At 35.7% G+C, this 25890-nt stretch overlaps 1 protein-coding gene across 3 annotated transcripts; it reads right to left on the bottom strand.

Moving 5' to 3' along the window:
* Positions 1-24678, bottom strand: LOC127881030 (transmembrane protein adipocyte-associated 1 homolog). Of its 3 annotated transcripts, XM_052428615.1 has the most exons (12): positions 24541-24658; positions 20407-20579; positions 14282-14520; positions 12451-12583; positions 10046-10135; positions 8870-8942; positions 8363-8442; positions 6873-6989; positions 6027-6087; positions 3750-3852; positions 2869-2949; positions 1-1237 (listed from the first exon to the last, which is right to left on the bottom strand). In XM_052428615.1, the coding sequence occupies exons 3-12, from the start codon at positions 14479-14481 to the stop codon at positions 1024-1026; spliced, it is 1152 nt and encodes a 383-aa protein (XP_052284575.1). In that variant the 5' UTR covers positions 14482-14520; positions 20407-20579; positions 24541-24658; the 3' UTR covers positions 1-1023. The 3 variants fall into 3 exon arrangements, with proteins under 3 accessions (XP_052284575.1, XP_052284576.1, XP_052284577.1); XM_052428616.1 differs by lacking the exon at positions 20407-20579 and having other exon boundaries at positions 24541-24678; XM_052428617.1 differs by lacking the exons at positions 20407-20579; positions 24541-24658 and adding an exon at positions 24436-24454.
* Positions 24679-25890: the final 1212 nt, after the last annotated feature.

Below are 25890 nucleotides of genomic sequence, written 5' to 3' on the forward strand. Positions count from 1 at the left end.
TTAATATTAAAGTTTTTAATAACAAATATATGTAAGCATATAATTTGTAGCAAAGAATAACAATTTATTGCATCATTCAAACAAACTAAGACAACAAAAGAGAACACAACAATAAGTAACGATAATAACAAAACATGATTGTTAATCATGTGTGCCCCCCCCCCCCCCCCCTCCCGCCACACACATAGCCAAATGTCAAGATGTGCAATTGTTATATTAATTAAATTTCATAGATATTTGAATACCACATGCCTCTGTGACCTTGAACATTTGCCCTGTTGATCCTTAAATCGAGATGAATCTTCCTCCCTTAATGATTAAGCTGCATAATCATTTGTAGGATCCTCGTTTAATCAGTCTATCTATCCATATAGTGTGAAAACCCCTGTGACCTTTGACCTGTTGACCTCAAGCTCTGTTGGGATTTTCCGTAAATTCCAAGTAACCATCATAATCATAGGTCAAAGCATTCTATACATAATGCGAAAAAAAGGTCTACATTCATTTCATAATTCCCCGTGAACTTGACCTTTAACAGTTGAACCAAAAAATTATTAAGTGCTTTTGTTTCATCCTGAGTAATCATTATGATATTATACCAATGTGCATTAGGGTTTTTCAAAGCATTCTCTTGACATCGCGAAAACATGAAGGTGGGGGAGATAAAAAAAGGGGTTAAATCAACATGATTTCTGGTACCATAAAATCAACTTGCTTCCAGAATTTTACAGTTAAAAAGTTGTAAAAAAAGGAAATGGACAGAAAGATCAAGTTTAAACATAACAGGTGACACATGGCTGTGTAGGTATTCTACATAAGTGACACCAAAATTAATCTTTGTTTTGGTTAATATTCAATTCTGAAAAGGAAATGAACAAAAACTTTGGAAAAACTTATTAGAAACTTTGACCACAAAGCACACACATATGCCAAAGCAAAACTAGAATTTATGTGTAGCTAATAAAATGCATAAAGTTTTCAAGTACATAAACGTTAAAATTAATGATGGCATTAATATATAAACTACACATTTTGATATGAGTTTGCTGTAGTATACACATCAGCATTAACGCTGTATGCCCCAGAGTGGCGATCAAAGTGAGTGCTGTCGAAGCTGCCGCTGTCGCTGAGATTGTCTCGGGGGTACTTGTCATCAGACGGGGGCAGGGACACAACATCATCATCTGTGGTCTCATCTATCTGGTACTTGTACTGAGGAACTGCGTTGCCAGAGGAGCTGCATTGAAAGGGCGTCAAGTGTATTGCGGAAGGGTGCATTATTTCAGCTTTCTTTTGGTTTATAAGGAAATATCAGCGATTAAAAAACTGGCAAATCACTATTTAAAACAGTAACAAGGGCTGTTTGTAAAACATGCATGCCCCCCATATGGGCTCTAAGTTGTAGTGACAGCCATTTTGTAAATATGTTTTTTGTCACTGTGACCTTGACCTTTGACCTAGTGACCTGAAAGTCAATAGGGGTCATCTGCGAGTCATGATCAATGTACCTATGAAGTTTCATGATCCTAGCCATAAGCTTTCCTGAGTTATCATCAGGAAACCATTTTACTATTTCGGGTCACTGTGACCTTGACCTTTGACCTTGTGACCGGAAAATCAATAGGGGTCATCTGCCAGTCATGATCAATGTACCTATCAAGTTTCATGATCCAAGGCATAAGCGTTCTTGAGTTATCATCCGGAAACCATTTTACTATTTCGGGTCACCGTGACCTTGACCTTTGACCTAGTTACCTGAAAATCAATAGGGGTCATCTGCTAGTCATGATCAATCTACCTATCAAGTTTCATGATCCTAGGCATAAGTGTTCTTGAATTATTATCCGGAAACCATTTTACTATTTCGGGTCACCGTGACCTTGACCTTTGACCTAGAGACCTGAAAATCAATAGGGGTCATCTGCTAGTCATGATCAATCTACCTATGAAGTTTCATGATCCTAGGCATAAGCGTTCTTGAATTATCATCCGGAAACCATTTTACTATTTCAGGTCACAGTGACCTTGACCTTTGACCTAGTGACCTCAAAATCAATAGGGGTCATCTGTGAGTCATGATCAATGTACCTATGAAGTTTCATGATCCTAGGCCTAAGCGTTCTTGAGTTATCGTCTGACAACCACCTGGTGGACGGACCGACCGACAGACAGACCGACAGACCGACATACGCAAAGCAATATACCCCCTCTTCTTCGAAGCGGGGCATAAAAAGACATCATAATGTTGACATCACGATGTTATAAAATAAAAAGAATTTTGAATCAACTACTATTCCTTCTAAAATAGATATTTCCACTTGTGGCCGCACCATTCGTTTGTCGGATCACACTTGAATTAAAATTGATATAAACCTACAAAAACCAAGCATTGACAGGGCGTAAAGTGTAGTGTGGAGAGAGTACACAGAGAATGCTTGTTTTTATTTTATGCTTTCCGGTGGTTTATAGAGAAATATCAGTGAATTAAAACTGATAATTTCACAGTTTTAAACAGTGAAAATTAACGGTGAAAATTATAAATAATTGTCACTGTTTAAATGACGTCATTATCCCAGCATTTTTTTTTAGTTAAACTCTTAAACAATGTATATAAACTGTAAAAAAAAGCATAAAATAAAAAGAAAATTTGTTAGATTCGGTGGAAAATAGATTTTAATTCACTTGTTTCTATGATCACACGTGAATTTTAATCAATAATCCACCGAATCTAACAAATATCCTCTATTTATTGTATTGAGTGCTCCTGGATTTTCTCTCATATTGTCCTAACATCCTAATTGTTAAGAAATGGCAAAACAAGTCGTTCTTTTCTGTGGAACATAATGAGACATCTACATGTATGCATACCTGAACGCTTGTCGCAGAAAAGTGCAGTATACCAGTGGATCAAAAAAAGCGAAGTATAAATAGGTAGTCACATCCACAATGCTGAAATGAATCAAACAATATCTGCTATTAACCCTTTGCATGCTGGGAAATTTGTCGTCTGCTATAGTGTCGTCTGCTGAATTTCTAAAATTAGCATTTTCTTCGATTTTTTTCAAAGAATACGATCAGAATAGCAAACAGTTTGGATCCTGATGAGACGCCACATTCTGTGGCGTCTCATCTGGATCCAAACTGTTTGTAAAGGCCTTTAAAATTCGGTTCCAGCACTGAAAGAGTTAATACTGATACTCTACAAGCATATTAAGAAGGCTGACAAATGTAAAAGGAAACTCTAAATTGTGTTTAATTTAGTTCTCCTAACACAGTCTAAAACAGTTATATTTTATGTACGTTTATTAGTCATACAGTTATTAATGTACCCATATAAAAGAGCATAAACCAATTATTCGATAGTAAACATTTTTACAAAATACTTAATTTAGCTTTCTTATGGTTTTACAAGGAAATATGAATGATAAATTAAAACTCTGACAGGACATCACTGTCAGGACGTCATGACATTATTACTCTCAAATTATTAGCAAGTTAAAGTGACTATCTGAACAAGCTAACCAACAGCAGAACAAGCTGACCAACAGCAGAAAAGTCATAAAGAACAAAATTATTGCTTTAAGTAGATTCAATTTTTGTTATTAAATTGTGTTTGTATAAAAATAGATATGTACACTTTTTGTCTGATCACTCTTCAATTAAAATCACAATCTGCAGAAACCAACAATATCTGCTATGCAATAAGCGTTAAAAAAACTCCATTGATTTTTAATTTGAAAAAGACCTACCACAAGCCTTTCAAGTAATCTTTGTAGAGAAGAGTGCTCCCAACAACCTGGGTCATGTTCAACACGCACAGAATTAAAATGTAGATGTAAAACGACCTTTTGGCTGAAAAAGATCATACTATAATTTAGAGATAAAACATTAAAAGACTATAAAATACCATTTATCAAATAAGTTTTACCATAAATATCGTATAAATATCATAAAGAGTTGTGGGATAAAGTAAATATTTAAGCCCAAAAGAGTTTTGTCTATAAAAGCCAAATGCAAACACACCCCGGTAGACATTTTGAGGGGGGGACGTGGGAATATTTTCTGAACACTCGAAAATGGATATGAAATCTATATTACTACTCAACACACATGCTTAAATTTAAACAACAAAAACGTCAAGCATTCAGATTTAATATGAAAATAAGGCGCTTATCAACATCAATTTGTTTTGTACATTTAAATAAGTTTCTTCTGGTTATTAGATTGAACTAGTTGTAATAATAGTCTTAGAAGCCTCAGCTATCGACCCTCCACGTTGCTGCCAGTTGCAAAGGCTTACAGCATTTTTCATGTAAACTGTGCCGCCTGAAATTCAGGCGGCACTTTAATAGGTAAATTTAGCAGCATAAGCTATTTTTTGGCATAAATAAACACAAACAGATCATAATATATCCCTAATGTGCACATTAAAACAACTTACTTTATATGGTCAGCTCGCAGAATAATTATATTAATCCGTATTTCAAACGCTTACGTTTAACGAACATGTGTAAGTTTTTGCAATGGAAAACATTGAGTATTCTGTATTTGAAAATATTCTAATTTATAAATTGACTTTCACCGAAATCTTCATCAAGATAGATCTTGCATCTAATCAACCAATTGTGCTACATCAACTATCTCAGGAACCTTGGTAAGATAGATTGAATCATCAATTCAAAACTTCGGCTTTTGGTTTGATAACAGTTTTTTTATCAACTTTTTGTTTGAGCATTTAACCACAAAAACACACAAATTGATGTTGATGATAACAGGAATTGTGTTTGTTGCGATGAATTAGGTTGATTAAATTTGATTTTATAGACACACTTGAGACTCAATTTTTTTACATGGACATTGGTTTTCCCAGTAAGAGCTTTGAGCTGTATGTATGTACTCATAAAAGCACAAAGCATTCTAGAAAAACTATAGATTGAACAGAATTTTTGGAAAACCAATCCTCCTTTTTTAAGTCCCATACTCAGCCTGTATTAAACAAGATGTGTTTGTGAAACACAATGTCCCCCTATATGATGTTTGGCCTTGTAGGATGACCTTAACATTGTGAAGGATGACCTTGACCTTTCACCACTCAAAATGTGCAGCTCCATGAGATACACATGCATGCCAAATATCAAGTTGCTATCTTCAATATTGCAAAAGTATTCATAAAATAAGCGATTTGGGCCACATATATTTGATCTCTGACCTTAAAGGATGACCTTGACCTTGACCTTTCACCACTCAAAATGTGCAGCTCCATGACATGCACATGCATGCCAAATATCAAGTTGCTATCTTCAATATTGCAAAAGTATTTATAAAATAAGCGATTAGGGCCACATTTATTTGACCTCTGACCTTGAAGATGACCTTGACCTTTCACCACTCAAAATGTGCAGCTCCATGAGATACACATGCATGCCAAATATCAAGTTGCTATCATCAATATTGCAAAAGTATTTATAAAATGAGCGATTTTGGCCACATATATTTGACCTCTGACCTTGAAGGATGACCTTGACCTTGACCTTTCACCACTCAAAATGTGCAGCTTCATGAGATACACATGCATGCCAAATATGAAGTTGCTATCTTCAATATAGCAAAAGTTATTGCAAAATGTTAAAGTTGGCGCAAACAGACAGACCAACAGACCAACAGACAGACCAACAGACAGGGCAAAAACAATATGTCCCCCACTACTATAGTGGGGGACATAAAAAAATTAGCATGATCAGGTTTTATTAAGTTCAAACATGATGACATTGTAGAATTAGTCAGGGAAACGCGTTTTTTCTGATTAACCTGGTGACCTAGTTTTTCATGCATTTTAGAATTGGGTTTGAATATTATCAAGTTTAACATGCTGACCAAGTTTCCTCAAGATTGAATCATAAAGATGACTCTGTGGTTGTAACAAGGCTTCTACAAAATTTGAACAGATTACTTATGGACCCACATCACTCAGATTTAAAAATATAAGATAATGCATCAGGCAATCTGGCACCAATACTGATACTTACATGGAAGTTGTAGACGATCTTTGAGTCTTGTACATGGCAATATAACTACAACACCATACACCTGAAAATACAAATGTATTTATAATTATTACATGCTAAACAGGGTGAAGAACTAACTTCCATTAATGTTTTAGCAACTATCTTAATTGAAAACCAAAACCAAATGCAGTTCAATAAAAATGCAAACATGTCATTTTAGAATTTTATAATGGAAAATTTCACTTGTTGTTTCCATCATATTGAATGACTTCATGTTCAATGAATTGAGAATCAATACAATGCCTCATAATATTTTATTGTGTGTACTGATAAAAGCAAAAATACCAGAAAATACCAATAGTACCTAGCAGCCTGTTCAGGTTTTATGTTATTTGCTGCTAATCATTATCTAAAGGTTGGAAATGAAGCCTTTAAAATTTGAATTAAATAATTCAAAATAATAATTAAAAGAAAGGTCTTTAATTTAATTAAACTTTCTAAGGGACTACAAACGCGTCAAAATACGTATCTGTGCGGTTAAGGGTTAAAGAAAAGAACACAAGCAAATTCGTTGAATTTATATCCCCCGCCAATATGCTTCTGGACACAAATGTGTTATATAAGACACTCAAAAAAGCATTTTTTCAAGATACAAAGGGCCATAACTCTGTTATTAACAGATGGTGTACAATGCCATTTGGTGTGCATCATCCTCTTATCCATATATATACTGATACCAAGTTTCAATGAAATCCGCCAAAGCACTTCCAAATTATGGCTGGGGACGGACGGAATGACTGACGGACGGAAGGACGGACAACGCCAAAACAATATCCCTCCGCCTATGGCGGGGGATAACAAACTTACTATGCAGAAGAAAATGGAGCTTGACATCCAGAAGATCATGCCTCCATGGGCAAAGATGTCGTAGTTCTTAGCCTGAATGTGGAACTTCGGGTCCGGGTAGATCAGCTCCAAGATGCCCTGCAACATGCAGTACCAACATGGAGACATGATTGTGAGTTCATGTGTTTTATCGAGTATCCAGACATTGGATCCTGCTGACCATGGTTCGAACAGAAATTTTTACACAGGCGGACATTGGTCCCTATGTTTTTTGACAACCACAATAATTTTACCAACTTATATTAATGTCCAGTATATTGTCTGTTAGTAGGAACCAATATCCAGGATAAGTTTAAGTGACAGGGGGCAGAAACTTTATATAAATGTCTTTCAAACAGCATGTTGTAACCCATGTTAAGTTACATCATTAATCAGGAAAGTTCGAAGCAGTATCATCCATATTGATAAATATTATGAAAATGCTGAAGGTTATTATTGTTAAAGAAAAACAGCTACAAAGTGATTTATAACAATATTATTTTAGTTTTAATTCTTTCACGGATAGATATGTAAAATCCCCACTCCATTGATTCCACAATACATCATATATCTACTAAGGCATTCTTACGACTTTCTTCGTCTTTTTCCATTTCTCAATAATCCCACATAATCACGACTTAAATTTTTAACAGCAAATTCTGGTAAATATTGATAATAAAATGCTAAAGAGTTTCATTAACACCAACGTTTTCCATGTTTCTAAAGTATCAAATGAATTTTGGCATATTTTAATATTTAAAGATTTGATGGAATAGACATCTAATTGGGACTGGGGTATTCCAACTAAACATGCCTAAATCACCCTTCATGATGTGTGGGCATCATGTACTGTTAATATTCTATGACAATGAAATATTGACAACTGAATGTAAATCGTTTTAATGCAACATGCACAATCCATTTTCTGAAAATGGAGAGAAAGTGATTTGAAAGTGAAAGTAAACTGATGGAAAATAAACCATAAACATGTTTTGTATTTAGATGGTAACATTATTTACATTTTGTGTCAGCTGTTTATTTACATTTTGTTTTGGCTGTATATGTTGGTTTGGATCTCATTAGCAGTTCAGCAATTGTAATAAAAATGAACACTGCCAAATCCATTAATCTGGTTAATTTGCCCAACAATTATCCCAAAACTACATCAACTAGCAATAAATTGATTAATGAGATGAAATTCCTTTGAAAACTTTGCATAATCGCCAGAAGGGCTAGTTGCAGTTAGGGAAAAAAAATACACTGATCCGAAAATGTCAAGATCCCCAGGTACTCTGATTTCGAAATTCAATTTCCCAGTCAACAGACCATTAAATGGATAGTGGAAACTGGAAAGGGCTGAAGAGAACTTTTTCATTGGGTTTTATTTCCCATAGAAACAATGACCACTCATGGAAATCATAAGTAACAATGTTATAGTTCAGAGATAGCAGACCATTAGAGGACAACACTACCTGGACACTGGAGTAGACAAAGGCGAAGGAAAATGTCACCATGAGCACTCGACGAATACTTGTCTTACTATCCAAGTGTCCTGCAATATCCAATACACATATTACATTACTAAGACATTCTGTATGGTATTGTCAATGTGATAAAACTGTTTGCTTTAACGATAGAGAAGTTACAATTTTCTTTGTCTCATGTCTCAAGCAAATATATTTAAATATGTAGACAGATATTAGAAGAACAACAACAATTGATCCTCATTTTGGGAAAACCAGACACAATTCAATTGTTTAGTATTCCCAGATAAGCCTGTGCAGTCCGCTATTTGAAATTATTTGTTTAAAGAAAGTCTCTTCTTAATGAAAATCCAGTCTAGGCAGAAAGTGTTGTCCCTGATTAGCCTTTGCAAACTACATCGGCTAACCTGGCACAATACTTTACACACTTCCATGAAGCCTAGTATTCCCACAACCAGGGTAATTTTTTAACATCAAAATGATAGGTTTACTTACCGAAGGCGAGTCCAAACACAACCACTGACATCTCTGTGGCCAGAAGGAAGAAACGCAGAACCAGCCAAATTACCTGCACAATATAAGGAGTATGGCACATCAACAGAGCAACATGGAGCAAGAGAAAAGTCGAAATACCCTATTTGTTAATAGAGATAAAGACAATTTGGGAATAAACAAGATAATCAGCAATTTCATTCAAATAAAGAAACAAAAAAAAGCTTTTGTATAGTTTCTTAACATTTGAATAGATTTTACACAAGTCGTTGGTGTGCTGTATAAGATTTCCTCATGAATTTACAGGGTTTTAATGGGATTTAGCAAAATTATTTTAGATAAAAAACATGTTTTCAACATTTAAATTATTTCCCCCTAATTGTACCATCCCAAGCTAGGTCTGTATGTAAGCTACTTAAACATACAATTTTAGTGAAACTCTATCCAAACTTAAATTATTGAGCACTGTTTCACTATTATTAGCAAAAGTGACCTTGAATTTGACCCGACTAGCCCAAAATACAAATTCCAAGCTAGGTCTCCGTGCAAGCTTATAATGTCCAGAGTTTCATCAAGGTTAGTCAAATTTCTAGTCTATTCAAAGTGATTGACAACACACACCCTGCCCATTCAGTATTTTTATTAGATCTATAATTAATAGATGTAATGTGACAAAAAAGAATCTATGAAATAATAGCAAAGGGACAAGTTCAAAGATTGACAAAAAGACAGATTTTGACATTTTTGCCAAAGATTCAAAAAGTAATAAAACATCTGGGAGAAAAAAAACTAATTACGTAGACTCGTACTGAAAATACAGTTTCATTAATGAATAATCATCATTAGATATTGGTAAAATTATAAAGGGTAACAAATACGAAACATTTGAATAATGTTGAATGTTTCTGTTGTTTACATTTACTTCTGGCATTCAGTTATTTGAAGTATCAAATGCGTATAAACATATTACAGTCCGGATGATAGAGATGAAGGCTATAGTCTTTTAATCTAAAGGACATTGATTCAGGCCCTAATAGGGACAAACTTTTTTTTAATTCTTAAGTATATTCTTGTTATTACAATGAAGCTCTAATGTTGAAATATAGCATTTTAAGGCATTTTCTGACACACATAAAAATGCCCTAATTGGTGAACCAGTCCCTTTAAAGTGTTTCATACTTTGTCTGTAATATCCCCAGCAAGAACTGTGGCATTTACTGTCATAGCAACCACACAGCGCAGAATGCTTATCAGGCCTGCCATCAACACCTGTAGAAAAGATAATAATTTTGTTTCATATTAATCCTGTTACTGCTCATGTTTTTGTTGCGTTTGCAGTCCCCTATAATAAAAACTTAAATTAAAAACCTTTCTTAACATCTAGTTTAAAACTAAACATGGTTCCATTTATATGTTAGTGGATCTGTGTTTAATCAGATTCATATACATATATTGCTTTATTATGTTTGTCATGCTGAAAAGTTTACTAAAACATCATGGAACTTAAATGGAAGACATAGCAAAGTAAATAAAGTGATATTAATTAAAGTAAGTTAAATACACCAATAACCATTAAATGAGCTGTTTATATTTTTATGTTGTTCCCTCTGATGCAATTAAATGTTTCTCTAAAAACCAGGCCCCGTGTTCACAAAACGATTTTGCAATCGAAAATTGATTTTAACTGACATTGATTTCATTTTTGCCTATAAACTACAATGGAAATCGATTTTCAATGACAAGCTAAATCGATTGTTGATTGCAAAATATGCTTTGTGAACATGGGACCAGTTATTTACGGAACTTTTTTGCCCTTTTTTACCTAAACTGCGCGTGAGCAATGCCCCTTTGCCCTCCAGGGAAAAACACTAGTTTTAAAGGCTTTATTTCCTACCATATGGTACTAATGAGCAGCAAACAGCATAAAACCTGATCAGCCTGCAAGTAACTTGAATATAACCATTTTCATTTTGCTTGGAAGTGGGAAAGAGTTACCTAACTAAGCAGGAAGGGTATATGATGTGGCAAGTAGCATAGGAATATTCAAACCCTGAATCTCCGCTTGTGAACCATGCTTTAATATGTTATCTTTTTCGTAATGGTATGAAAAATGGAATTATACATCAGTTGGGATTTGTTATGCTCTTTTTAAGTTCAGATAGGGAAATTAATTTAGCTTACAGATTATATATCATGCAAAGGTTAATTATAAGGTACCATATTTATTTAGTATGCACGGGTCTAAAAACAACCTTTATTAACTAACAAAAGTAACTCTATAAAATCATACATAGGGAATAATGGTACCTTTTCATCACAATAATATTCTGTGATATCAAAGTTTTGTACTAAAAGTACTAATTAGATTTTGCAGTAAAAGTATTTTTAATAACATGTACATGTAATCATAAGGAGATTTAATACTGTAAGTCATTAAAAACTCAGGGTCTGACATTATAAAATTCCAAGTTAGACTTAATAAGGCATAATAAAACAAGACATGTGAGCAAAGGACATGGATGAATTCACATTCAATTTTGAATGCAAACATTCACAACTGTCAATAACAAGTGTTTTATGGAAAAATTTAAATGGTGGCCTCCAACCTTTGAGGTTGTGAGATAGGTGAAACACGTGACACAAATACTCCTTATCCTGGTCATTTATGTTGTCTTCTATGGCAAATTATTTTAAAATTGAATGATGAATGACAAGATTTAAGTCCAAACAAGCTTTCTTTTTAGCTTTGACCTTTGACTTCTAAAGGCGACCTTAACGTTTGAGGCAGGGAGACGGTGTTGCAGGTGAGACACAGTCTCCTAAATGTGGTCAGTAGTGGTAAGTCACTTTTAAATAGGATGGTGAAGGACAAAGTGGGACCCTGACCTCTGAGACGAGTAATGCACACTGCACATAGTATTATGAAAGTTTACTTTTGTGCCACTACCCAAATTTGAACTTGGTGTAGATATAAAAATATTCAAACAACAAAGTTTCATCATAATTGAGCCACAACCTTGGCCGCTAAAGTGGAAACAAGGTAAAAGATTACGATGCACACTGCTTGAGGTCAAGCACCATACAGAGACCGACCACAATAGCTCACCTGAGGCACATGTGAGCAAATATACATGAAATTGTAACCCGTAAAAACATTATCATAAAAGAGTACAGTGTGTTTTTTTCATTCAAATTTGGGGCCTGCAGGGGGGACCCATTTCAAATGGAAAATCGTACATTTTTTTCCAAATGGGATCTAAACATTCCCAATTGAAGGTCTAAACAAAATTTTACAAAATATATAAATAAATCTCAAAATTAAGTTCATCTCCAATCAAGCTCTGTAAGTTGAACCTTTGTAAATGTATTCAAATCACTTTAATTCTCAATTTTAAAGTATTTGTTAGCAAAAAGACAGCACTACTAATTTCCAATTTAAGCCAAAATGACGTATTTTTTTCAAATTCAAAGAGACCTCTTCCCATTCCCCAAAAGGTGAAAAAAAGTATCCACTGACATTTTTTTTCTTCAGAACTAAGAAGAAAAGGACAATATGTCTGTATCTATTCTGTGTGAGGGCTTACCAGCAGGTAAAATGCTGCAAAAATAGGACTGCTTGTCTGACGGAGTCTAGCAATGGCTGGGCGCAATGTCCAGAGCAGAAACATGACAAACAGTGCATTCGGTACCAGTATCATCAGGTCCCAGATCCGTACCCTGAAAACAAAAAATAAATTATAAATCCAACAATAGCTATCACTGAGGTGTACCGGGGTACGTTGTAGTATATTTTAGAGTACCCGGGGCACTCTTAATTAGTATATGAGATGACACCGACCAATGGAGCGTGAATAATACCCTCACATAGTCATACTACTTAAACAAAGATGTCACAAGAAGTTTTAACTTAATAAGGGTTGTATTTCTATCTTAGCCGTCAACATCAACCTTGACCTGACAAGTAGCATATGGCGTTCTTGCATGAAACACAGTCTTATATGGCTCAAAATATTAGCCAAAGTTATTTCTTATTTTATATATTTTTAATCATGTTGAAATGAATAAGTATTAAGGAAGAGAAAAGTTCTACCATATTTGGAACATTTTGAACAATTTTCAAACAGGACATCCCAAGAAAAGCTTTTGTAAAGTTTCTTCAAATTCTGCCCAACAGGTCAGAAGATTTTGTTTGAAGAAAAAGTTAAACAAATGTGGACGACTGGTGAAAATATTCCTGCTAATATTGATTGCTTTTGATTTATTTTTCTGTTGAGAAATCTTTTCTTTTTATAAAGGGTGAGTCAGATTATTTACCAATTAAAAATACTTATATGTATTAACAATAGGTTCTTATATGTATTATCTTAACTTATTGCTTAAGAGCACACATGAGATTTCTTACATGTATGTTGGTGAATCAGGGTAGCTAAAGAGAGACATTTGCAGACTGGCCAGTAGAAGAAATTAAGGTCCAGAGCCACCCAACACAGATTCAAATACAAGTGAGGTAGTGATATGACGTATCCATCCATATATACATTTGCATTAAAAAAAAATCAAGAAGTGTTCAAGTTATTGGGGAACAAGATGCGTTTGTGAAACACAATGTCCCCCTATATGACGTTTGACTTTGAAGGATGACCTTGACCTTGTGAAGGATGACCTTGACCTTTCAACACTCAAAATGTGCAGCTCCATGAGATACACATGCATGCCAAATATCAAGTTGCTATATTCAATATTGCAAAAGTATTCATCAAATAAGCAATTTGGGCCACATATATTTGACCTCTGACCTTGAAGGATGACCTTGACCTTTCACCACTCAAAATGTGCAGCTCCACGATATGCACATGCATGCCAAATATCAAGTTGCTATCTTCAATATTGCAAAAGTATTTATAAAATAAGCGATTTGGGCCACATATATTTGACCTCTGACCTTGAAGGATGACCTTGACCTTTCACCACTCAAAATGTGCAGCTCCATGAGATACACATGCATGCCAAATATCAAGTTGCTATCTTCAATATTGCAAAAGTATTCATAAAATGAGCGATTTTGGCCATATATATTTGACCTCTGACCTTGAAGGATGACCTTGACCTTTCACCACTCAAAATGTGCAGCTTCATGAGATGCACATGCATGCCAAATATGAAGTTGCTATCTTCAATATAGCAAAAGTTATTGCAAAATGTTAAAGTTGGCGCAAACAGACAGACCAACAGACAGACCAACAGACAGGGCAAAAACAATATGTCCCCCACTACTATAGTGGGGGACATAAAAAACCACTATACATATATGATTTTGAAGCCATCCTCGCGCTGCTTAAATCTCTTCCCACCCAATAAATGCAACCCAATCTAATGACTCATTTTTTTCTAACAAAATCGGGTTAAGAAAGGTACCTTGAATTTTGAATTTCCTGATACAAAATCCACTGACAGTACTCAATCTCGATCACAGCAGGGGCAAAGCCCCCGGAAGTAGTGGTGGACACATTGCCAAGGTTGTCTCCCAGGCCTGTGATATTGTTCAACTTTGCACTTCCCATGTCCTCTTCTATGTGGTCTGCAGGCTCGAAACGTAATGACTCCATTTCATTCATTGAGTTTCATTCGTGCTTCACATCACTTGTTTGAATATCCTAAAAGATATCAGCAATATACATGTAACATTACCTTTAACAAGAAAGAAGTCATAAATTAATCCAATACGTAGCTCTATGCTTTTTAGTGTTAGTAATTTTTAACAGGAGATTTTTTTAAGTGTGTATGCTCTCCTGTTTCTGGAATGCTCTTCTAACTGAATAAAAAACTAAGTATTTCTAACAAAGGTGTTCACAGATTTACTATCATGCAAACAATTAATACACAATTGTGAATTGATTTATGCATCAATCTGAATGAAAATTAGCAATAGCATACAAGCTCTAGACTTCAACAAATGTGTTACATAATCTTTCTCTCAAGTAACAATATAAAAATTCAGGCTTTTTTGTCAAATTTTTCATCTTGATTACTTGTAATATCAATAATTTCAATAAAACATTCAGGTGACAAAAATTCCACTCGTTTGCTCCTATTGACAAGTGTAATCTTGAAAGGACGAGTGAATTTCTCAAAAGCTGCTGTCCTACAAGACAAGTGAAAAATCTGACGTAAAAACGTATTTTCTGCCCAGTTAGACTCTTTTTCCTAGAATTAAATTGTTCTTGGGAATCAGCAGATCAATGCTCAGGCAGAAAAGTATACAAAAAACAGTACATGTAACCGATCAATCCTTGTAGCTCTGTAGAAATAGGTTTAAAGACTTTATTTAAATAAAGAAAGCAAGTTTCCTTTTTTTTTAAGCAATAGCAATTTTTTTAACCAAAAGTTAACATGTCAGGGATCACTGAGCTACGACGTTTTTATACAGCAATCAAATATTAAAGGCCACACTTTCCTCGAGGAAGAATGATGTGATGTGTTACGTGAAGTCTAATTTACCCATACTTTCTGCGAGGTTACAAACCTGTAGAGTATTTACTTTTCAGAAAGTTTTTCATTCATATCAGCCCCTTGCAATCTTTATTTGCAGGACAAGTAAAAATTGGAAGGCGCTCATCCTGCAGGACTAGTGCATTATTGAATTATTTTTGTCCCCTGACATTACAAAGTTTATTTACCACAAGACATGTGTCAATAGAACACAGATGACCTATATTAAGGCCTCAATTAATTTAATAACAATGATCATCATAATAAATTGTTATGGTGATACTATTTGATTAGTGTCTGCATTAAAGTTTATCATATTTTAAAGATTTTAATAACCGAAATAATATATTTAACAGTTTGTATTCCCATAATATCTATCTATGACATGTTCAGGTTCAGACAGAGCTACATGTATTATTTAAGATTGCATACTTCGGAAAGTATATTAAGGGGTACTATTTCAATTACTCAGTTAAGAAAGCCGATGTGTTTATGCATTTAACTGGTGGTTTAACAAGCAACAAGGGCTGTTTATAAAACATGCATGCCCCCCATATGGGCTGTCCGTTGTAGTGGCAGCCATTGTGTGAATACGATTTTTGTCACTGTGACCTTGACCTTTGACCTAGTGACCTGAAAATCAATAGAGGTCATCTGCCAGTCACGATCAATGTACCCATGAAGTGTCATGATCCTAGGCTAAAGCATTCTTGAGTTATCATCCAAAAATCATTTTACTATTTCGTGTCACCGTGACCTTGACCTTTGACCTTGTGACCTAAAAATCAATAGGGGTCATTTGCGAGTTATGATCAATCTACCTATGAAATTTCATTATCCTAGGCGTATGCGTTCTTGAGTTATCATCCGAAAACCATTTTACTATTTCGGGTCACGGTGACCTTGACCTTGTGACCTCAAAATCAATAGGGGTCATCTGCGAGTCATGATCAATCTACCTATGAAATTTCATGATTCTAGGCGTATGCCTTCTTGAGTTATCATCCGAAAACCATTTTACTATTTCGGGTCACCGTGACCTTGACCTTTGACATGGTGACCTCAAAATCAATAGGAGTCATCTGCGAGTCATGATCAATATACCCATGAAGTTTCATGATCCTATGCGTATATGTTCTTGAGTTATCATCCGGAAACCATTTTACTATTTCGGGTCACCGTGACCTTGACCTTTGACCTAGTGACCTCAAAATCTATAGGGGTCATCTGCGAGTCATTATCAATCTACCCATGAAGTTTCATGATCCTAGGCGTATGCATTCTTGAGTTATCATCCGGAAACCATTTTTCTATTTCGGGTCACCGTGACCTTGACCTTTGACCTAGTGACCTCAAAATCAATAGGGGTCATCTGCAAGTCATGATCGGTGTACCTATGAAGTTTCATGATCCCAGCCCCAAGCGTTCTTGAGTTATCATCCGGAAACCACCTGGTGGACGGACCGACCGACCGACATGTGCAAAGCAATATACCCCCTCTTCTTTGAAGGGGGGCATAAAAATGATAGCTGCATGTATGTCATTGTAATAAACAACAAGGGACAAAATGTCACAAAACCAGGTTTTCATTGTGAAAAAAAAATCTGATAAAGGGAGAAAACTCAAACTGAACTTTTGAAATGACCAAAAAAAATTAACCCCCTTTGTAATTTTTTTTTTTAAATCTATTTTTAGTCGTGGCGACCTTGACATTGGAGATATTGACGTGATTCTTTCGTGGGACACACCGTCCCATGATGGTGAACAAATGTGCCAAATGATTTTAAAATCTCACAATGAATGACATAGTTATGGCCAGGACAAGCTCATTTATGGCCATTTTTGACCTTTGAACTCAAAGTGTGACCTTGACCTTGGAGATATCGACGTAATTATTTCGCGCGACACACCGTCCAATGATGGTGAACAAATGTGCCAAATGATTTTAAAATCTGACGATGAACAACATAGTTATGGCTCGGACAAGCTCATTTATGGCCATTTTTGACCTTTGAACTCAAAGTGTGACCTTGACCTTGGAGATATCGACGTAATTATTTCGCGCGACACACCGTCCAATGATGGTGAACAAATGTGCCAAATGATTTTCAGGGCTCGAAATTAACACTCGCACACTCGCAAAATGCGAGTGAAAAATACCGATTGCGAGTTAAGTTTTCAGCCACTAGTAATTTTTTGCGAGTAGAGAAATAGTGAAAAAAAAACAGTATTATTGCTAAATGCGTTCGACGTCCTGAACGCTAAACCATAGGTCATAGAACGTCCTAATACCCGTATGCGGAAACGCGCACCTTGTATATAGACTGGTATACTTATAGTACAGATACGAGGATGGTATTGGTACAAAGAACGTTAAACAGTCGACTAATTCACACGTGTTCATTGAACTTGAACATACATGGCGTCGAAGCGAAACATAACATGTAGTTTCTTTTTGCCCACAGATGGAAATAACAATACGATAGATAAAGCAAAGTTAACTGTTGAATAAAAAAAACGATATTAAATTATGTGTCCAGCAAAATTTGCGAGAATGTTTTTGATTTTGCGAGTCGGTATTAAAGCTGCTCGCAATGTTTTGCAAGTAGAAAAAAAAAATAAATTCGAGCCCTGATTTTAAAATCTGACAATGAACGACATAGTTATGGCCCGGACAAGCTTATTCCGCCAGCCCGCCAGCCAGCCCGCCAGCCAGCCAGCCCGCCCGCATTCGCCAATCTAATAACCAGTTTTTTCCTTCGGAAAACCTGGTTAATTAGTCTAATCAGTAGTTTAAATTGGAATTAACTGCATTTTCTAGGTAAATTTTGGCTCATGATAGGCACTAAAGGTTTTATTTAAGTAATATAACTTATTAATTATAATTTGATATCATCATGTTTTTATCATAGATCATTGAAGTTTACTCAGTTAAAAAGTTTCTGGTTTTTACAACATAAAATGAGATGTACCAGCAAATATGTCTTAGCAAGCATCTAACATTTCATTTTGTAGACTAGCATTCTTCTGTGCCTCTGCAAAACACTGGGCAGAGTTTTTTTTCCAGTTTAGTCTTCTAAGTCTATTTTGCTTACAAATTTGGATATCAAATATGTTTTCACCAAGAACACAAGAAAGACTGTCAATACTTATATAATATAGGAAACCACAAGAATCTACAGTGTTATTGATCAATACAATGATATAGCTTTATAACATATTGCTATTTGACCGTAATTTAAATGGTAATTGCTTACCTTTATCAAATTATAGTGTATGCGGTGAAATATGTTTATCCATATTTAATTTAATTAAATCATGTGTTACTCAATTTATCGAGAAGTTTTAATGCTATATATATTCGCCAATCACCTTAAGTCGCGCATGACCCAAAGTCGATCACGTTGTTTACATTAAGAACGCAAAGTTCTCAAGTAGAGTTCACACATAAACAAGATTACCAAAAAAGCTAATTCCACCCTTGGCTTCCTCAGACGATACTTGAAACACTGTCCAGAACCTTGCCGCAGAACAGCCTATTTCCCTCTAATATGTTCAACTCTAGAATACAGCTCCATCGTCTGGGACCCTTACTTCCAAAAAGACATTGACAAACTCGAGAAAATCCAAAAACAGGCAGCACGTTTCATTACTGGCGACTACTCCACCAAAACAACAGGCTGTGTCACTAGAATGTTGGAAGGTATGAAGATCCCGCCACTCCAAGATAGAGGAAAAGCCAACAGGCTGATCTTCTTTTACAAGGTGGTTGAGGGGCTGGTACCAGCCCTGCCAAGCTCTGACTATTTAACCCCTGTCCGCACATCCAAGCGTAAAGTTACTCCAAAATCATTCCAAAATTACAATTCTGACAATATCATTAAAAAATACTCTACGAACAATTCTAAGTGTTTCGTTCCAATACAGTGCAAGACGTCTCAATTCAACAACTCCTTCTTTCTAAAGACAATTATAAAGTGGAACAAACTCAAGGATAGTGTTGTTTGTGCAAAAACAGTTGATAGTTTCAGATCAACTGTGCTACAGTGGATCTAACTTTATCCAACCTCTCTCCCGTTGTGCTTACGCCGAAAGGCCCTACAACGTATATATCCAGATCCAGACATCCAGATCCTATTTTGATGACGTCACATGCAAGCGCTCCGAGTATTTAGATGAACTGACAGAACTACGCTTACATGTATAAACAAAAACAAATAAATAAAAAATGGGGAAAAAACAAGTAAAATTGCATATTAAAATACATCCTTAACTAAAATTATACAACTTTATCTATATTCCATACATTTTATTGGTCCTCTTTATTAAATTTCCACAAAAAATTAAAAGTGAAGCAGGCGATCTAAACATAACACTTTCATTGACAGCGCTTCATATTGGAAATAGTAGTAAATCGTAGTAAATTTAAGGCAAAGCTTTTTTTTATTAAATTGGTTTTCAGACCTTTTCAAAATGGTGATTTTTTTAACTTTTTTTTATTTTAAGGCTTATCCAAAATGACTTAAAAAGATAAAGAAACACAGATTGTACTCCCCAACAGCTTTATCAAAGGCTTACAAGCTAGTAAAAAAAGATGGTGTCTCTGTAGGAAAAGTGGCTGCCTTATGACACGTCCCACAAACAACTCTAAGAGATAGAACTGCTGGAAGGGTCAATGTAAACATCAGGTCTTCAGGAGCTTTGCCTTTGTTTACCTTTGAGGAAGAAAAACAATTGGTTTAACATTTCAAAAAAATGATTGAATATGGCTATGGGTACACCAGAAAAGAGTGTATTGACATGGCATTTGACTACGCCGTTCAGTTGGGTAAAAGAACGAAGGATAACCCCCTGTCTTTAAAATGAATTTATGGTTTGTTTAGTTCTGAAACCAAGAGCTCTTGATCATGCTTGAGCTAAAATGGCCTCAAGGGAGACTATCTCTACTTTTTACCACAACCTGAAAGAAACATTAACAAAACATGAAATGACTGATAAGCCCCACCTGATCTATAACATTGATGAAAAAGGGGTAACAGTTTATCACAAACCTCCATTCATCGTTGCTGGTGCTGATTACTGTCATTCATCTGTCACATCGGAAAAGGGCAGACAATCACAATAATTGGGTGCGGGAATGCAGCAGGTCAAGCTGTACCCCCATTTTACATCTTCCCAGGCCAACGAATGAAACCTGACTTGTTGAATGGTGCAGCTCCAGGCTCTAATGGAACAGTAAGTTAGACTGGATGGTCCAATGGTTGCGTTTTCCGCACCTACTTAGAGGAGCTTTTCCTTAAGTTCACCCCAGGATCTAGTGATCAGAAGAAAATACTGATACTTGATGGCCACAAATCACATGTTTCAGTTGGTTTAACAGAATGGGCTCTGGAACACAACATCATCATATTTGTCCTTCCCCCTCATTGCAGCCATATCCTTCAACCTTTAGATATTGGCTGCTTTGGGCCTTTCCAGAAGATGTATGACAGCCTCTGCCATCGACTAATGCGCCAAACATCAGCTGTCATTACACGCTACAATGTGTGTGAGGTCGCATCAAAGTCCAACATGAAGTCACTGTCTGCAGAAAACCTTACTTCATCATTTATCCGTGCAGGTATACCGTAATTACTTATTACTTTAAGTTTTCGGACACTCTAAGTTTTCGGACACCCCTTTTTTTAGCAAAAATAATTATTTTTCGTGACTCTTAATTTTCCGACACACGAGTTTTCGTCCATAATTAATGTCTCTAAGTTTTCGGACAGTATATTTTACAGCGCTATTTTACCAAATTTCGGTCCTGTTTTCGATATCTAATGACACTTTGAACATGAGGTTTTACAACCAGATTAACATCATAAAACATGGCAGGTGCATGCCTGAAGGCAACAGACCATTACATTTGCGTTATTGGGTAAATAACCTTGAAAACCGGTATTAAACAATGGTTTCGCCCGATAGCATAAGCGTTATGACAATTACCAGGTGTAGTGCCAATTAACAGTTCAATTATCTACCGCAATGGTACTACCCCTTCTCAGTAAAATAACTGTGACAAATACTAAACGCTTCAAAGTGTGATGCACCCTATTGCAAGTTCTATGAACTAATATGGAAGGTGTTAGTTGCAATAATTCAACTCTCAGCTTTATAACCCAAAGGGTTGCTGAAAGTCGCCATAGCAAAAATTATCAAATGCTCTGGGAGTACGTTTATATTGACAATGGAAGGTGTTAGACAACAACTATCGGAAATGAACAAACAAAGAACTCATAGTTTGATTTTGTATTGCGTTAATCACAGGTTCATACCAGCGAGATCGGTACATAACATGCTCATCTTTGAACTCGTTGGTCAAAGTACAACCTTGTAGTAACTTTCTGTCAAATAAATTAAGCATTTAAAATTATTTAAAATGCAGTGCAAACATATATAACTGTAAATTGTAATTTATTCTATATGACATGGTATTTTACAAGTGCGTGCTATTACCGGTAGTCGTTGATACAATAGGCGCTATTTTCTGACACTTACATTTTCGACTCTAAGTTTTCGGACAACTGTATTTTGTGATTATTTTTCGTATCTAAGTTTTCGGACATGAAAAAAAATTAAGTGTCCAAAAACATAGAGTAATTACGGTATACCCGTTTAATGCAGACGCTGTCCCCAGCCAATGTCTTATCCCAGCTGAAGTTTTTCAGCACTCAGAGACAGAAACTTCAGACAGCCAGAAAACTGTTGAAGGTGGGATACAAGTTGATGGTGTAGACATGTTTGCACAGAAAGAAAGAACAAAAAATGGAAATTTGTCAAAGGCTAGAAATACAATGAGTAAAATAGTGGCAGGTAAAGAAATATCAGGAGAGGTCTTGAAACAAATGACGGAACATACAGAGAATCAAAACAAGAATAAACCAAACAAAACTAAGAAAGCTACCAGTAATGAGGCCCACAGCTCATCTCCCCAACCTGGCCTCTCTAAAGTGAACACCTTTTCTGACAGTAGTGATACTGAAAATGAAGAGGACTTGTGTTGCCAGTGCAAACAATTTTCCCCTGAAGCTGTTAGGCACAGTGCTTCAATATTTTTGTAAAATGGGCACAGTGTGACAATAGAGCCTGCAACCACTGGGTACACCTGTCAGTTTGTACAGAAATAAAAGTCATCAGAAGAGGTGCAACATTTATGTGCCCATGCTGTGCTAAGGAAGAGTGACAGTTGTTGTTAGGAAAAGTGACAGGAACTTGTTTAATTGTATTTATAAAATATTGAAAAAATATATAACTGTTTCAGTTTGAGTTAAATATGTTCAGAGAAGCGATGTTTTAAGTATAGTTGGCCTAATCCATTACACTAGAGTGCTCTCCCTTTCTCGGACGTGACGTCTCGACTTAAGGTAAACAACGCCATACATGCCAGACATCCTGATCTCGGAGGGACAGTCCCGCTTTTGGGCCCTTTGTCCCGGCGTCCCGATATGAGACGATTTGTCCCGACATTCGTTAAACGATGTAAGGTCTATAAGTTCCCAATAAAATTCGCTAAATTCAAGCTCTTTCTGGCTAAAACTTACCATCGCTAATCCCTTTATTGCCCCCAATTTACAACCCACTTCTACTACTTGAGTGCACCAGTGTTGTTTTTGACACCTGATCAGCGATTTATTGGCAACTTATTGATTTAATCAGCATTCACACCATGGTGTTTTTATGATAAAAGTCGCTAATTGCTATTCAAAGATGTATCTTACAGAAATAAACGCTGCCTGCGTTTGTATTTCATGGTCCAATCAAGCAAAACAATAATATTATCCTGTGTATTAAACAACCCAAAGTTATAAAACCTGTTAAAACACCGATTTTTACATCAAACAAATTGAATGCTGACCAATACACATTGATGTTTCTCACAAATTACCTTTCGTTTTCGACGGATTTTCAGAAAATAGTTTGTACATATTGCATCAATCTAAATTTAGAGTTAATTTAGGATTGGTTGAATAAGAATAGTGCTTGATGCGCTCACATCGTGTCACACGATTTACATAGGTTCAAGGGGATATCCCTGAACCAATTGTATGTAAAATCGAGGCAAACGGGGACACCCCACATTTCAGTTCATGGAGTGTGTTTACTTCTGGAAAATGGAGAACATATGCGTTCACGAAATTCTGAACACACATTTATCATCAATATTGGGCAGAAATTAAAAGTTTTTGTAAGTAATACTGACTACTGACTAAAGAAAAGGTGAAATGATTGATTGTTTTAGGTGTCCCGCTTTTTGGTCAAATGTTCCGCCAATTTTGAAGGAAAGTCCCGATTTGGACCTGAAAAATTCTGGCATGTATTAACAACGCGCAGAGTTAATGTTCTTGGGGTGTGTATGGAACTATCGGCTTTGCGTGGTTAAACACGCTATAAATCAACATTCATTACATACAGTTAACGGGAATTAAATAAATCTCTGAAGGTAAATCGTTTATTGCTGCAGTGTGTAACATTAATTCAGAAATTATTTTACTTGTTTCCTTAACCGCTCGACTTACGGTGATTGGAGGATACTTGCTGAGTTGTGGGTAATTTTCATCACAATTACATCACAATTATTTCATAGGCCTATGTATCATTATTAACATGAATCATTATTAACATAATTATTATCTTGTTAGGCTGTGGATTCTGATTATTCCAATTTAAAGATGTGCATACTATAAATAGCCTTAAGACTTACATTAATTGGGGAGGTTAATTTCTTGTGAAAAGTGTCAACAAACGCTGTAGCATGAAACATACTCAAAAATAAACGATTTTGTTCTACTTAGGAACACTTTATGAATAATACAAAAAAGAGGAAATATTTTTTAAGAAGAATATATTGAGTTTTGATGAATAACAATAATGACCTGTTTTTATCACATTTTTTATCAGCATAACAATGGCGACTGTATCAAAACTTTTTTAGTAGCAACAGAACTGGATAAAGTGGGAACGTTCTATCACTTGATTTCACGCGAACTCTTTCACCACGACTCAAAAAGAGCCCCAGACTCAACAAGAACCTACCATACCTTTTACCTTTACAGAGTTTTAGAAATTTAAGCACACTCGGTGACTGAAACCAATAAAAGTTAAAATAACAACATTATAAACAGTGTAATCGTTGTCTTACTCACAATCAAGTTTGTGCAAACTTAGCTCGTTTATGTATACATGTACTTTGTTATTGGAAAGCGGAAAGAAATAAAACATCAGTCGTCAGAATCTTGTGATGTTTTTTTTTTGTGCGGTGCATTTCCTTATCCTGTTTTTATAGGTTATGTACCACTATATTCAGTCCCATAATCGATTCAGGTTCAAAGGTTACAATCGACTGATTCCAATCCTTGTGTAGGTTAATGTTACCATTCAAATTTAGTCAAAAATATTGACAACATTTGCACATAAGGACCCACACGACCGTACATTTTCTTAAAATCTTAGATAACAGTTTCTCAACAGTTTCCCTTTCATCTCTGCCGAACCAGTAATCAAAATACAAATGTCAAACACCTAAATAACTGTACGCGTTGTAGCAGAAACATCATCGTATTGTTTATTTGCTATGTATACTCGTATCCTTACAGATAAAACTAATTCGTGTTAATTAATAGCGAAGAGTGTTGGATGATCTTGTATTCGTTGAAAATTTATTTCATATTGATAAATATTAAATATGATATGTATATTCTCATACCGACAATAAATAAATTTTGATTTGATTTTATTTGAATATTATTAGAGATCTTGACTGATAATCCGAGGATAATGGGTTTGGTTGTCGACCCGGCCACATAACGTGTGCGGAACTGGTCATGCAATTATTTCTATGGCATGTACCCTCGTACCATTGACTCAAGTAGGACTATTGTGAGTTTACAATATAAGTAGGTGAACTTAGTAAATCTGGAAGCACATGAACAGTAGGGGTTGGTTAATTTACCTAAGTAATATGACTTAAATACGGTTGAAAACGGCGAAAACCCTCAACAAAACAAAACAAACAAATTACATGTCCTCCTACACTGCTCCAAATATCCTTAACCCAATATTCAGCAGCAGGTGTATATGCATGCATGTCCTCCCACAAAGCGCCTATTTCATTTAAACCTAACATCAACATTAATTTACGCATATAACATTTAAACCCATCAGCAGCAGGTTTAGATGCGAGTCATTCACATTGCGTCAAATACCCTCAACCCCGTCAGCAGGTAATTCAGATGAATCTTCTTCCACACCACGCACAACACCCCCAACAGCAGGAGGTTGAGATGAATGTCCTTCGACAAAGCGAATCACGCCACCTTCAGCACGAGTTTGAGAGGCATGTTCTCCTACATTGCGCCAAATACCCTCAGCAGGCGGTTCAGATGAATATCCGCACCACGAAAGAATCTCTCCTCTCCCACCAGCAGGTTGAGATGAACGTCGTCCCTTTCTGCGACTCAAGGCTTAATCCCACCAACAGCTGGAGATTACGATGC

Source organism: Dreissena polymorpha, chromosome 5 (genome assembly GCF_020536995.1).
Source record: "Dreissena polymorpha isolate Duluth1 chromosome 5, UMN_Dpol_1.0, whole genome shotgun sequence".
Classification (NCBI taxonomy): domain Eukaryota; kingdom Metazoa; phylum Mollusca; class Bivalvia; order Myida; family Dreissenidae; genus Dreissena; species Dreissena polymorpha.

What these genes read in the sequence shown, in the direction of transcription:
- LOC127881030 (XM_052428616.1), bottom strand. Translation starts at nt 14,481, where the DNA reads ATGAATGAAATGGAGTCATTACGTTTCGAGCCTGCAGACCACATAGAA. An exon ending in CAGGAAATTCAAAATTCAAG is followed by an intron (nt 12,584 to 14,281) that starts GTACCTTTCTTA and finishes TTTTGTTTTCAG; the next exon opens with GGTACGGATCTGGGACCTGA. An exon ending in TTTCTGCGACAAGCGTTCAG is followed by an intron (nt 1,238 to 2,868) that starts GTATGCATACAT and finishes CTTTCAATGCAG; the next exon opens with CTCCTCTGGCAACGCAGTTC.